General features: G+C 40.9%; 1 protein-coding gene across 1 annotated transcript in view; it reads right to left on the bottom strand.

Annotated features, from left to right (window-relative positions):
- LOC128649811 (leptin receptor overlapping transcript-like 1) overlaps positions 1-14360 on the bottom strand; it is a 57393-nt gene that overhangs the window by 17592 nt on the left and 25441 nt on the right. The window contains exon 2 of the mRNA XM_053703287.1: positions 12645-12720. Within this exon, the coding sequence (XP_053559262.1) occupies positions 12645-12720 (76 nt within the window). The remainder of the gene's footprint in view (positions 1-12644; positions 12721-14360) is intronic.

Here is a 14360-nt window from a genome sequence, read left to right as displayed (position 1 = left end):
TTGTGCAACAGACGCTCCTTCTGAGAGGAAGGATTAGGGCACAGAGAAGGAACAACAATTTCCTGATTAATATTCCTATTAGTAACAACCTTAGGAAGGAATCCAGGTTTGGTACGCAAAAACCGCCTTATCAGCATGGAAAACGAGATAAGGCGAATCGCATTGCAATGCAGATGGGTTCAGAAACTCTTCGAGCCGAAGAGATACCAACTAAAAACAGAACTTTCCAAGATAGAAGCTTAATATCTATGGAATGCATAGGTTCAAACGGAACCCCTTGAAGAACTTTAAGAACTAAATTCAAACTCCATCGCGGAGCAACAGGTCTAAACACAGGCTTGACTCTAACTAAAGCCTGACAGAACGACTGAACGTCTGCAATATCTGCCAGACGTTTGTGCAGTAGAATTGATAAATCAGATATCTGTCCCTTTAAGGATCCCTTGACCTGGACCCGTAACAAGGAAGTTTGGCGTTCTGACGAGACGCCATCAGATCCAATTCTGGTGTGCCCCATTGCTGAATCAATTGTGCAAACACCTCCGGATGGAGTTCCCACTCCCGACGATGAAAAGTCTGACGACTTAGAAAATCCGCTTCCCAGTTCTCCACTCCTGGGATATAGATTGCTCATAGATGGCAAGAGTGAGTCTCTGCCCATCGAATTATTTTGGTAACCTCTATCATCGCTAGAGAACTCTTTGTTTATTGTCCGACTGGAATCTTATAAATCTGGCCGACGCCAGCTGAGGCCACGCCTGAAGCGCGTTGAATATCGATCTCAGTTCTAGAATATTTATTGGGAGGAGAGCCTCCTCCTGAGTCCACAATCCCTGTGCTTTCAGGGAATTCCAGACTGCACCCCAGCCCAATAGGCTGGCGTCCTTCGTCACTATGACCCACGCTGGCCTACGGAAACACATTCCCTTGGACAGATGATCCTGTGACAACCACAAAAGAAGAGAGAGTCTCTGGTCTCTTGGTCCAGATTTATCTGAGGAGATAAATCTGCATAATCCCCATTCTATTGTTTGATCATGCAAAATTGCAGTGGTCTGAGATGCAAGCGAGCAAACTGAACTATGTCCATTGCTGCTACCATTAAGCAGATTACCTCCATACACTGAGCTACTGACGGGCGAGGAATGGAATGAAGAGCTCGGCAGATGGATAGAATTTTTGATTTCCTGACCTCCGTCAGAAAAAATTTAATGTCCACTGAATCTATCAGAGTTCCCAGGAAAGGAACACTTGTGAGAGGGATAAGTGAACTCTTTTGTATGTTCACCTTCCACCCGTGAGATTTTAGAAAAGCCACCACGATGCCCGTGTGAGACTTGGCTAGTTGGAAAGTTGACGCCTGGATTAAGATATCGTCCAGATAAGGCGCCACAGCTATGCCCCGCGGCTTTAGAACCGCCAGAAGGGACCCTAGCACCTTCATGAAAATTCTGGGAGCTGTGGCCAACCCGAAGGGAAGAGCCACACACTTGTAATGTTTGTCCAGAAAGGCGAACCTGAGGAACTGGTGATGATCTTTGTGGATAGGAATGTGTAGATACGCATCCTTTAAGTCAACGGTGGTCATATATTGACCCTCCTGGATCATTGGCAAAATAATCTGAATGGTCTCCATCTTGAAGGATGGGACTCTGAGGAATTTGTTTAGGATCTTGAGATCCAAAATTGGTTTGAAGGTTCCCTCTTTTTTGGGAACCACAAACAGATTGGAGTAGAACCCCTGCCCCTGTTTTGTTTTTCGGAACTGGGCAGATCACTCCCATGGTATATAGGTCTTCAGACTGACTTGGATTGAGCAAAATTCCCCTCTTGCTTTGCAGCAGGGGAAGAGGGACCACCTTTGAAGTTCCGAAAGGAACGAAAATTATTTTGTTTGGTCCTCATCTTATTCGTCTTATTCTGAGGAAGGGCATGGCCTTTCCCTCCAGTGATGTCTGAGATGATCTCTTTCAGTTCAGGCCCGAATAGGGTCTTACCCTTGAAAGGGATGACTAAAAGCTTAGCTTTTGATGACACATCAGCAGACCAGGATTTAAGCCATAACGCTCTACGCGCTAAAATGACAAAACCTGAATTCTTCGCCGCTAATTTAGCCAATTGAAAAGCGGCATCTGTAATGAAAGAATTAGCTAGCTTGTAGAGCTGCGCATCTTCACTTGTCTCACGATTCGATTACGATTATCATTGTAACGATTCGATACGATTCGATTCTACGATGCATCGCGATGCATCACGATTACTGCCCATGATTTTCATGATCTTGTTCTATTCCATATTTTATATATATATATATATATATATATATATATATATATATTATATATGTGTGTGTGTGTATGTATGTGTATATATATATATATATATATATACACACATACACATACACATACACATATATATATATATATATATATATATATATATATATATATATATATATATATATATATAATAATCTTTTAAACAACTGTGTAAGATGGAAGAGCACTTATAAACATAATACTACAATATGCACAGAAATGTATCTGTAGATTTATTTTACAAAGGAAAATATAACCAGCAGCAGTGTACTCACTCAAACATTCTCACGGAGTACATGCAGACATCTGAAACCTGACCCAGAGAGCATTACCAATAGACCTCCTCTCACATGTTCCGGTCAGGAATTTTTATGACACCTATCCTAAAGAGCCGACAGCAGCCTCATGTAAACAGTGAATCTTTTCTTGTATTATAGATTCACTGTTTACTGTTGCGGTCTCTGCTGCATGTTTCCTCTCTGTCAGATCCCTAGCCCAAACGAGCATTTGAGGGTTTCTATTAGATACAGTAAGTCAAAAGTTTTACAGCAACCCTCAAATGCTCGTTTGGGCTAGGGATCTGACAGAGAGGAAACATGCAGCAGAGACCGCAACAGTAAACAGTGAATCGATAATACAAGAAAAGATTCACTGTTTACATGAGGCTGCTGTCGGCTCTTTAGGATAGGTGTCATAAAAATTCCTGACCGGAACATGTGAGAGGAGGTCTATTGGTAATGCTCTCTGGGTCAGATATCTGCGCAGTGTGCACAGGAAGTCCTGAATCACAGGAGTTCCCTGTCAGACTCGCCTGGCATGTATGGGGTTAATGGTGCCTATCTGGGAGTTGCCTGTTCTATGTCACCTGTCAGTTCGTTTATTTTTTTTATTGCAAGTACTGGGAGTTTGGTTTGCCCTCCCTTCACTGACTGCTGCTTTATTTAATACTATTGGTATTGGTAGTACTAGCAGTCAGTGCCTATCACTGTTCTACGTTATCAGCAGCTAATTCAGAGGGATTATATGAATTCCTGTGACACTGGCTACCGAGAGTCTCTCTCTGACGAGCACGATATTGCACTACGTAGAACAGTGATAGGCACTGACTGCTAGTACTACCAATACCAATAGTATTAAATAAAGCAGCAGTCAGTGAAGGGAGGGCAAACCAAACTCCCAGTACTTGCAATAAAAAAAATAAACGAACTGACATACAGGGGAGGAGGCGGCTTGGAAAGGCTTATATTGTGGCTCCATAACAACAGTGAAGTTTAAAAACGGAGCAATGAGTAAAACAGGAAACTGACAGTACAAGACTCATTTCCTCACATACCGAATCCCCTGCCCATGACGTCACTGACCCGGAATCGATTAAGAGCCTTCACTGCATCGATGCAGAATCGTTCACTGCTGCATCGTGATGCATCGGTGTGACGATTATTTTTGACAGCCCTACTAGCTTGAGAGCCCTAATTCTATCCAGAATATCATCGAATGGGGTCTCAACCTGAGGAGCCTCTTCCAGAGCCTCGAACCAAAAGGACGCTGCAGTAGTTACAGGAACAATGCACGCTATAGGTTGGAGAAGAAAACCTTGGTGAACAAATATTTTCTTCAGAAGACCCTCTCATTTTTTATCCATAGGATCTTTGAAAGCACAACTGTCCTCGATAGGTATAGTTGTACGCTTAGCCAGGGTAGAAATAGCTCCCTCCACCTTAGGGACCGTCTGCCACGAGTCCCGCACGGCGTCAGATATGGGAAACATTTTCTTGAAAGTAGGAGGGGGAGCGAACGGAATACCTGGTCTATCCCACTCCTTAGTAACAATTTCCGAAATCCTCTTAGGGACCGGAAAAACATCAGTGTAGACAGGAACCTCTAAGAATCTGTCCATTTTACACAATTTCTCTGGAACTACAATAGGGTCACAATCATCCAGAGTCGCTAAAACCTCCCTGAGCAATAAGCGGAGGTGTTCTAGTTTAAATTTAAAAGCCGTCATATATGAATCTGTCTGAGGGAACATATTTCCTGAATCAGAAATCTCTCCCTCAGCTAGCAAATCCCTCACTTCAGAATATTGTGAGGGTACATCGGATATGGCTAATAAAGCGTCAGAGGGCTCAGCGTTTGTTCTCACCCCAGACCTACTGCGCTTCCCCTGCAACCCAGGCAGCTTAGATAAAACCTCTGTGAGGGTAGTATTCATAACTGCAGCCATATCTTGCAGGGTGAAAGAATTAGACGCACTAGAAGAACTTGGCGTCGCTTGTGCGGGTGTTAACGGTTGTGACACTTGGGGAGAATTAGATGGCAAAACCTGATTCTCTTCTTACTGAGAATCATCCTGCGACAAACTTTTAGTAGCTAAAATATGTTCTTTACAATTTATTGACCTTTCAGTGCATGAGGGACAAATTCTAAGTGGAGGTTCCACAATGGCTTCTAAACATATTGAACATTGACTTTCCTCAATGTCAGACATGTTGAACAGGCTAGTAATGACTACAAACAAGCATGAAAAAAATAACAATCTTAAAAAACGGTACTGCAAAACAGCCTAAACATGCACCAAATTTTTCAAAATTTTGTATGTAGACACAATATAGATAGTTAAGATTGCGCCACAAATTTTTTTTTACCCTTAATATGCGAAAATAGGCCCAGATCCGGGAAAAAACACTCCTAGCACCTTGCAACAGCCCTGCTGTAGCCCTACCTGCCCTCAGAGATCGAAAATGTGGGGTAAAATCCTTGATTTGGCCCAAAACATACAGCAGGGCCCTCAAGAGTGAGAGATTGCTGCTTGCTGCTGAAATTAACTGCGCATCTGAGGCGCGAAAATAGACCCCGCCCATCTCACTCGATGTCTCCTCAGCCTTAAAGAACCGCACCAGAGCGGTTATAACTAGCCATGTGGGTTCTGAGACCCAAAAGTTAAGCCATGTGTACCCTCAATAAAGGTTGCCCAAAAACGTTATTGCCCACAAAAACGTTAAAGCACTCCCAACATTTGCTAATTCAGTGTCAACCATATTAGAATTGGCCCCATATGCAAGCTAAGTAATGCCCTTCTTTTATCTCTAGGATTACTGCTTACCCTTACCCTCCTGGGTATAATGTCAGCCTTTATGAAATACACAGTCTCTCCAGAAAAATATGACTGAACATACCTCACTGCTGCATAGCATGAAAACGTTCCTCACACTGAAGTTTCCTGTACTCCTCAGCCTTTGTGGGAACAGCAATGGACCTTAGTTACAAATGCTAAGATCATCATCCTCCAGGCAGCAGTCTTCATCCATCTGCTGCCTGAGAGTAAATAGTACACACCGGTACCATTTAAAATAACAAACTCTTGCTTGAAGAAATTAAAAACTAATATTTTATCACCTCTTTCACTTTACTCTTCCTAGTACTTAGAGTAGGCAAAGAGAATGACTGGGGGGTGGAGCTAAGGGAGGAGCTATATAGACAGCTCTGCTGTGGTGCTCTTTGCCACTTCCTGTTAGGAAGGATAATATCCCACAAGTAAGGATGAATCAGTGGACTCGTCTTACCTTTATAGAAGAAAGTGAACACACTTTTTTTTTTAATTTGATCGCATTTGGCGGTGAAATATACCAAAATGGGCCTAGATTAATACTTTGGGTTGTTTATTAAAAAATAATAATAATAATAATAAAAAAATATATATATAGTTTTGATAGAAAAAAAGTTTTTGTCTGAATTGCCCAGTCCTTAAGGAGTTAAATGCCCCGGTTCATATTCTAATATCTATTTACCAGGACTCGCCAAGCTGACTGGGCTCCCTGGCTGTTCTAAAAATGGGCCTATACACACTGACAAAGGAAGAAGGTTGGCGATTGGCTAGTGAAGTGACACACCCCCGATCCGGATTTCCCTAGCGGTTGAATCCACGACGCGCTGCGGCCTATGGAGTGAGAGAGAGAAAAGGGAAGGGTTGGAATATACCGTCCTCTGCACAGCACGCTACGAGTGTGCCCCAAGTCTGTGGATCCCGCGAAGAGACATACACGTCCAAGAGATCACACTAGGAGGTGCAGTTTTCCTGTAGTTTGCGTCTGACAAATAGATGCTAACTCCCACTTCTTTGTTCAAATACTTGGTGTGCATCGTATGTGTGTTATCTACGAGACTTTTATATGTGATTTATCTGAACGGTGACTCTGGGATAACATGGGACACTGAGAGATCACATAGTGATGGACTAAGAGGGAGTGCATTAACGCCTAGCCAGTCATTGAACAGTGCATACAAGGGGAAACCCATATTTGAAAGCGCACTGACAGTCTCATTCATATGAACAGCTACAGCATTTGCAGGGGTGTTGAATTTTAGTGGAACTCCATTGTTGTTATATATATATATATATATATATATATATATATATATATACATACATACATACATATATACACATACACACATATATATATATATATATATATACATACATACACATATATATACACGAGTCTGATTTGCTATAGTTGTAATGTGGGCAGGGAAATGGAAGAAATGTAAAAAGTTTAAAGAAGCATGAAACCCAAAAAAAATTCTTTCATAATTCAGATATATAATACAATTTAAAAATAAAATAAAAACATACTTCCCTGATAAATTTATTTATTTCCGGATATGATGAGTCCACAACGTCATCATTTACTGTTGGGTATATCACTCCTGGCCAGCAGGAGGCGGCAAAGAGCACCACAGCCGCGCTGTTAAAGGGACAGTCTAGGCCAAAATAAACTTTCATGATTTAGATAGAGCATGTAATTTTAAACAATTTTCCAATTTACTTTTATCACCAATTTTGCTTTGTTCTCTTGGTATTCTTAGTTGAAAGCTTAACCTAGGAGGTTCATATGCTAATTTCTTAGACCTTGAGGGCCACCTCTTTTCAGAATGCATTTTAACAGTTTTTCACCACTAGAGGGCATTAGTTCATGTATTTCATATAGATAACACTGTGCTCGTGCACGTGAAGTTATCTGGGATCAGGCACTGATTGGCTAAACTGCAAGTCTGTCAAAAGAACTGAAATAAAGGGGTAGTTTGCAGAGGCTTAGATGCAAGATAATCACAGAGGTTAAAAGTATATTAATATAACTGTGTTGGTTATGCAAAACTGGGGAATGGGTAATAAAGGGATTATCTATCTTTTAAAACAATAAACATTCTGGTGTAGACTGTCCCTTTAAGGATCACTCCCCTTTCCACAAACCCCAGTCATTCGACCTAAGGGAAATGGAGAAAAAGGAGCAACAAGGTGTAGAGGTGCCTGAGGTTTATAAAATAAAGGGTGGGGTTGTGGACTCGCCATATCCAGAAATAAATTTATCAGGTAAGCATACATTTTGTTTTCTTTCCTAAGATATGGTGAGTCCACGACATCATCATTTACTGTTGGGAACCAATACCCAAGCTAGAGGACACAGATTACTAGGGAGGGACAAGACAGGTAGACCTAAACAGAAGGTACCACCAACTTTAAGAACCTTTCTCCCAAAAAAAGCCTCAGCCGAGGCAAAAGTATCAAATTTGTAAAACTTGTAAAAAGTATGCAGAGGACCAAGTTGCAGCCTTGCAAATCTGTTCCACAAAAGCTTCATTTTTAAAAGCCCAAGAAGAGGAGACGGCTCTCGTGGAATGAGCTGTAATTCTCTCAGGAGGTTTCATAAGAAAAACTAATTATACTTCTCAACCAGAGAGAAAGAGAAGTAGCAGTAGCTTTCTGACCTCTACGTTTCCCAAAGAAACAAACAAAAAAATCCTTAGTCGTCTGTAGATAAAATTTTGAAGCACGCACAACGTCCAAGTTGTGCAACAAACGTTCCTTATGAGGAGGAGGATTAGGACATAGCGAAGGAACAACAATTTCCTCAATAATATTTCTATCCGAAACCACTTTAGGAAGGAAACCCAACTTAGTATGATGAACCGCCTTATCAGCATGAAAGCTAAGATAAGGCAAATCACACTTCAAAGTCGAGAGTTCCAAGACACTCAGAGCAGAAGAGATATCAATAAAAAACAAAACCTTCCAAGATAACTTAATATCTATGGAATGCAATGGCTCAAACGGAGCCTGCTGCAAAACTTTAAGAACAAGGTTAAGGTTTCAAGGAGGAACAACAGGTTTAAACATGGGCCTGATTCTGACCACAGCCTGAACAAAGGCTTGAACAGCTGGCAAATCTGTCAGACGTTTGTGTAACAAAATAGATAATGCAGAAATCTGACCCTTCAGAGTACTGACTGACAAACCCTTCTCGAGACCTTCCTGGAGAAAGGACAAAATCCTAGGAATCCTTACCCTACTCTAAGAGTAGCCATTGGATTTACACCAATAAAGATATTTACGCCATATCTTATGGTAAATCTTTCTAATAACAGGCTTGCGAACCTGAATCATGGTCTCAATGACCGACTCAAGGGGGTCAATTTATTATAGTGCGAGCGGACATGATACGATGTAGCGTATCATGTCCGCTGCACATTGATAAATGCTGACAGCATACGCTGTTGGCATTTATCATTGCATCAGCAGTTCTTGTGAACTGCTGGTGCAATACCGCCCCCTGCAGATTCATGGCCAATCGGCCGCTAGCAGGGGGTGTCAATCAACCCGATCATATTCGATCGGGTTGATTTCTGTCTGCTGCCTCAGAGCAGGCAGAGAGGTTATGGAGCAGCGGTCTTTAGACCGCTGCTTCATAACTTCTGTTTCCGGCGAGCCTGAAGGCTCACCGGAAACAAGGAGCATCAAGCTCCGTACGGAGCTTGATAAATTGACACCTTAGACAGAACTAAGCATTCAAACTCCAAGCAGTCAGCTTCAGAGAAATGAGATTCGGGTGAAGGAAGGGACCCTGAATTAGAAGGTCCTTCCTCAGAGGCAGTGTCTAATGCGGGAGAGACGACATCTCCGCTAGTTCTGCATACCAGATCCTGCGAGGCCACACAGGGGCTATTAGAATTTCCAATGCTCTCTCCTGCTTGATACAAGCACAATGACTTGTGGGAGGAGAGTAAACAGAGGAAATAGGTATGCAAGAATGAAATCCCAAGGAACCGCCAGAGCATCTATCAGAGTGGCCTATGGATCTCTTGACCTTGAACCGTACCTTGGAAGCTTGGCGTTCGGCCAAAACCCCATCAGAAACAGCTCCGGCACCCCCCCCCCCCCCATTTGAGGGTTAAGCAGGAGAAAACCTCCGGATGGAGTGCCCACTCCCCAGGATGAAAAGTCTGTCTGCTCAGGAAATCCGCTTCCCAGTTGTCCACTCCTGGAATGTGGATGGCAAATAGACAGCAATTGTGAGCTTCCGCCCACTGAATAATCCGAGCCACCTCCATGGCTAAGAAACTCAGGAGTTCCTCCCTGGTGGTTGATGTAAGTCACTGAGGTTATGTTGTCTGACTGGAACCAGATAAACCGGGCTAAGGACAACTGAGGCCAAGCCATCAGAGCATTGAAAATTGCTCTCAACTCCAAGATGTTTATGGAGAGAGCAGACTCCTCCCGAGACCATAGTCCCTGCACCTTTAACGAGTCCCAGACTGCTCCCCAGCCCGGCGTCTGTGGTCACAATCACCCAGGAAGGTCTCCAAAAGCATGTGCCCTGAGACAGATGTTCCTGAGAAAGCCACCACGGAAGGAGACTCTTGTCGCCTGATCCAGATCTATCCTCTGAGACAGATCCGCATGGTCCCCGTTCCATTGTCTGAGCATGCATAACTGAAGCACTCTCATATTTTCATTGATGGGGAATCTATATTATGGTCTCTAAGAAAACTACCCTTGTAGCTGGAACAAGGGAACTCTTTTCTAGATTCACCTTCCATCCGTGGGAACGTAGAAAAGACAAGATCATCTCTGTGTGAGATTTTGCTTGTTAAAAAGATGGCGTCTGAACCAATATATCATCCAGGTAGGGTGCCACTGCAATAACCCGAGACCGAATCACTGCCAAGAGAGCCCCAAGAAACTTTGAGAAAATTCTGGGAGCTGTGGCAAGACCAAACGAAAGAGCCACAAAGTGTTTGTCCAGAAAAGCAAATTTTAGAAATTTGTGATGATCCCTGTGAATGGGAACATGAAGATACGCATCCTTCAGGTCTATGGTCATCATGAAGTGACCCTCTTGCACTAAAGGAACAGATAGTTTCCATCTTGAAGGACGGTACTCTGAGAAACTTGTTTAGACACTTCAGGTCTAGAATACCTCTAACACCTCAGCGAAATAGCTGAGGTGGCTACCTGCCCCTCCTGCACAACGGAACTGACTCTGCGATCCAACAAGAGTATTTTCCTCTGATCGAGACAGCTCCGGTCTCCGTATGAAATGAAACGAAACTAAGAAGTCATGTGATCGGCTGAGAAGCTGTACCACAATAGTGAAAGCGCGCGCTTCTAGCCGGAAAAAACGCCTCAGTGAAGGAGAGCCGCCTCCTAATACGTCAGGGATGGCTCAAGGCAACCATAAGTAAAAGTTTTTCCAGCACGGACATATTCTGCAAACCTAGCGATCCACAGCTTATAAAGTACACTAAGCACCAGAGGTCTTACCCTTGCAATAAAATTAACCCCTGAGCCACTAAAAGAATATTAACTCCTTACAAGGAATTATTACCAGTCTCCAGAGTCACATGATCAAAGTGCCTGCTCACTGCCTGTATAAATCCTGAACCCAGGATTACAGTCCCAAAATAAGTGCAGAACATCACCTTCTTTACCCTTCATTGCCAGTCTCTCTTTTCCAAAAGATAAAAAAATGGCACTTACCTGCACATCTAGCTGTCCGGCAGAAGGACAGCCCACCCGGCATGAAAGGAAGCCACTCCTCACAGAGACCTGTGGAAAAAAAGAAAGAACAGAGTAACCCTACTCTGGCTTTCTATACTAGGTCATCAAAATGTTAGGAAAAGCAGCGAGGCCCACCTCACAAGTCCCTAACTGCTTTAAAGCCACCACTACCCTACTGAAGAGATTAACATGTACTACGGCTAGACCCAATTCTTTGAAAAAGGTAAGAACAGAGTAAACCTACTATGGCTTTCAAAATTAGCTAAAATCTTGCTTGAAGCGAAGGCAAATCCAATTTTCTTCAGATACCAAAACATCACCTCCTCCATGCACCAAGGCAAAGAGAATGACTGTGGTTTGTGGGAAGGGAGTGATACTTAACAGCTTGGCTGTGGTGCTCTTTTCCTCCTCCTGCTGGCCAGGAGTGATATTCCCAACAGTAAATGATGACGTTGTGGACTCACAATATCTTAGGAAAGAAATACAATTTACTTCTGTTATCAAATTTGTAGGAAATAGTATTGCCATCTAGTGCTCTTACTAATAAATAAAATTGTTGTAAAACTTCTGCCACATAGTGCTGCACACATGTGCACACTCCTGAACTTATATTCCTGCTTTTCAACATGGGATAATAAGAAAACAAAGAAAATGTGATAATAGAAATAAATTGGAAAGTTGTTTAAAATTGTATGTTCTATCTGAATCATGAAATAATTTTTTCTTGGGTACGTCCCTTTAAAGTTAATATTTTAACACTGTGCATGTCTCCTATATATATATATTTTAAATCTGGTCACTAGACTGGGTTTCTTTTGCGTGCAGGTAATTGTTTAATTGGTTTACAATGTTGTTTAATAAAGTATGCAGCTCTTGAAACCCATACATTCACTGTCATTTTACTTTAAAGAGGACGGCAACATTGTTGTAGTACATAGATTAGGTTCCTTTAAATAGACATGAAACCCCAAAAATGTTCTTCCATGATTAAGATAGAGAATACAATTTTAAAAAGCTTCCAATTGACTTCTTTTATCAAATGTGCGTAGTTCTCAAGTTATTCTTTGTTGAAGAGATATCTAGATAGGTAGCATGCACATGCCTGAAGCACAACATGACAGGAAATAGTGCTGCCATCTAGTGATCTTGCTAATGTATAACATTGTAGCAAAACTGCTGCAGACACATGCATGCTCCTGAGATTACCTCCCTGCTTTTCAACAAAGGATAACAAGAAAACTAAGAAAATGTGATAATAAAAGTAAATTGGAAAGTTCATTAAAATTGTATGTTCTATCTGAATCATGAAAAAAAAAATTCGGTTTAATGTCCCTTTAATATCATAGTTGCATTCGTGCAAGAAAATCTTCAATACACTTTAGTAGTAAAAAAAATGTAAACTCAAATTTTACGCTCAAGAAAATGTACAACTGCATAAAGAGGAATAAGCTACAATAAAGTATAACTTTATCTTAAAATCTTACTTGTATTGCGGCAAAGCACATCCAAGCATTAGGAACATCAGACCGATTGCTCCCCCAAAAGAAAGGCTGATTAAAGCTGTATAAAACGACAAAATAAAAAATATATAATAATGAGAAGTGCATCTTTAGGTTTTCTTTAATGTTCCTGACATATAAAGATATCTTTTTTTCCCAACAGCTCTGTACACTGCACGTCCTGGCAGCACCAAATAGCTATAGAACCCTTTAAATGTATACTAATTGATTTATACTAATTGCTTCAATAGCAGTTACATAAACCTGTGGTGAATGCTTTAATATCTATAACATAGGAAAAACAGCCATTTACTGAAGATTGCATCCACTTGTTTCTGGCATAAGAAATAAACCTGCTACTATAAAGCTTAATTAGAATAGACTGCCATATATTCATATACAACTGCAGGAATCAACATGAGTAAAACATATTTTCTAAGGATCATACTACAAACCTTATGAAGTAACCCCTCTGATGCTTAATACTAAATTTAAACACAACCAGCAGAAGAAAATACACTCCCAGTGGGGGATAGAAGAGATAACTAATAAAATCAACATTTTCCATGGTCTCTCTAAGTATTGGGGTTTGGTTTACAAACATACACAAGATAAGGAAGCAAGTGTGTGTACACAAAGTGATAACATAATGAGATCTCATTTTACCTGCAAGCTCGACCCATTTCAATAGACTGTGGTTTCAAAGCACAAATATACCTGAAAATGCAGCCGGTATAATAAATATAATACCATTTTTGTTTTTCTCTCTCTCAGTATAGGATTTCCATTTGGAAAAAAAAAAATGTCCTTAGTGTACTGGAAATGCTAAATAAAGTATATGGGGAGGGGGGACGACGACATCAAAACTAGATTAGCATTTATATTATTTATAAAAAAATAAAATAATAATCTTACCACAATTTTCCATTTTAGTTCCTTCCATAGGATTAATCCAGATTTAGACACTCAGACAAACTAATTAAATAAAATCTTAAGTGTGCCTGTTACTCTGCAGCATGTAATGCACTTCTTTACATTGAATGTAAAAGATTCTAAAACTCTGTAAACCTAATCAGCAGCTAATCACCAGACAAATCAGCTGATTCGCTTACCCATAGTCATTTTAACCCAACGTTCTACAGAAAATATTTCCTTTTATGTAGCTTCCCAAGTGACACAGTAGGCTAAAGGAACATTTTTACTCTGTCCATGAGAATATCCTTTCGTTTAAGGAACACGAAACTCAAGTTTTATTTTTTCAGGATTCAGATACAGCATGCAATTTTCAATAATTTTCCAGTTTACGTCTATTATATAATTTTCTTTATTCTCTTGGTATCATTTGTTGAAAAGAATACCTAGGTAGGATCAGGAGCAGCAATGCACTACTGGGAGCTAGCAGCTGACTGGTAGCTGCACATAGATGCCTCTTGCCATTGGCTCACTAGGATGTATTCAACGCAAAGTAAAATCAAAAGTTGTTTAAAATATCATGAAAGAATTTTGGCTATATGTCCCTTTAAGACAAAACTGTTGCATCATTTGGCTTTCCCTTCCCCCAATAAATAAAATTAAAAAAAAAAAAATTTAAATAAATAAAATAGCTTTGTTTGGACTGGGGATCACTTCAGAATGTCTAATCATTTTTTTCCCTTTTAAATGATAATAATAGTAATACAGACAGTATATAAATACTCAGGG

This window comes from Bombina bombina, chromosome 2 (genome assembly GCF_027579735.1).
Source record: "Bombina bombina isolate aBomBom1 chromosome 2, aBomBom1.pri, whole genome shotgun sequence".
Lineage (NCBI taxonomy): Eukaryota > Metazoa > Chordata > Amphibia > Anura > Bombinatoridae > Bombina > Bombina bombina.
The sequence above is the reverse complement of the archived record's forward strand: the minus strand, read 5'-3'. Positions and strand labels throughout refer to the sequence as shown.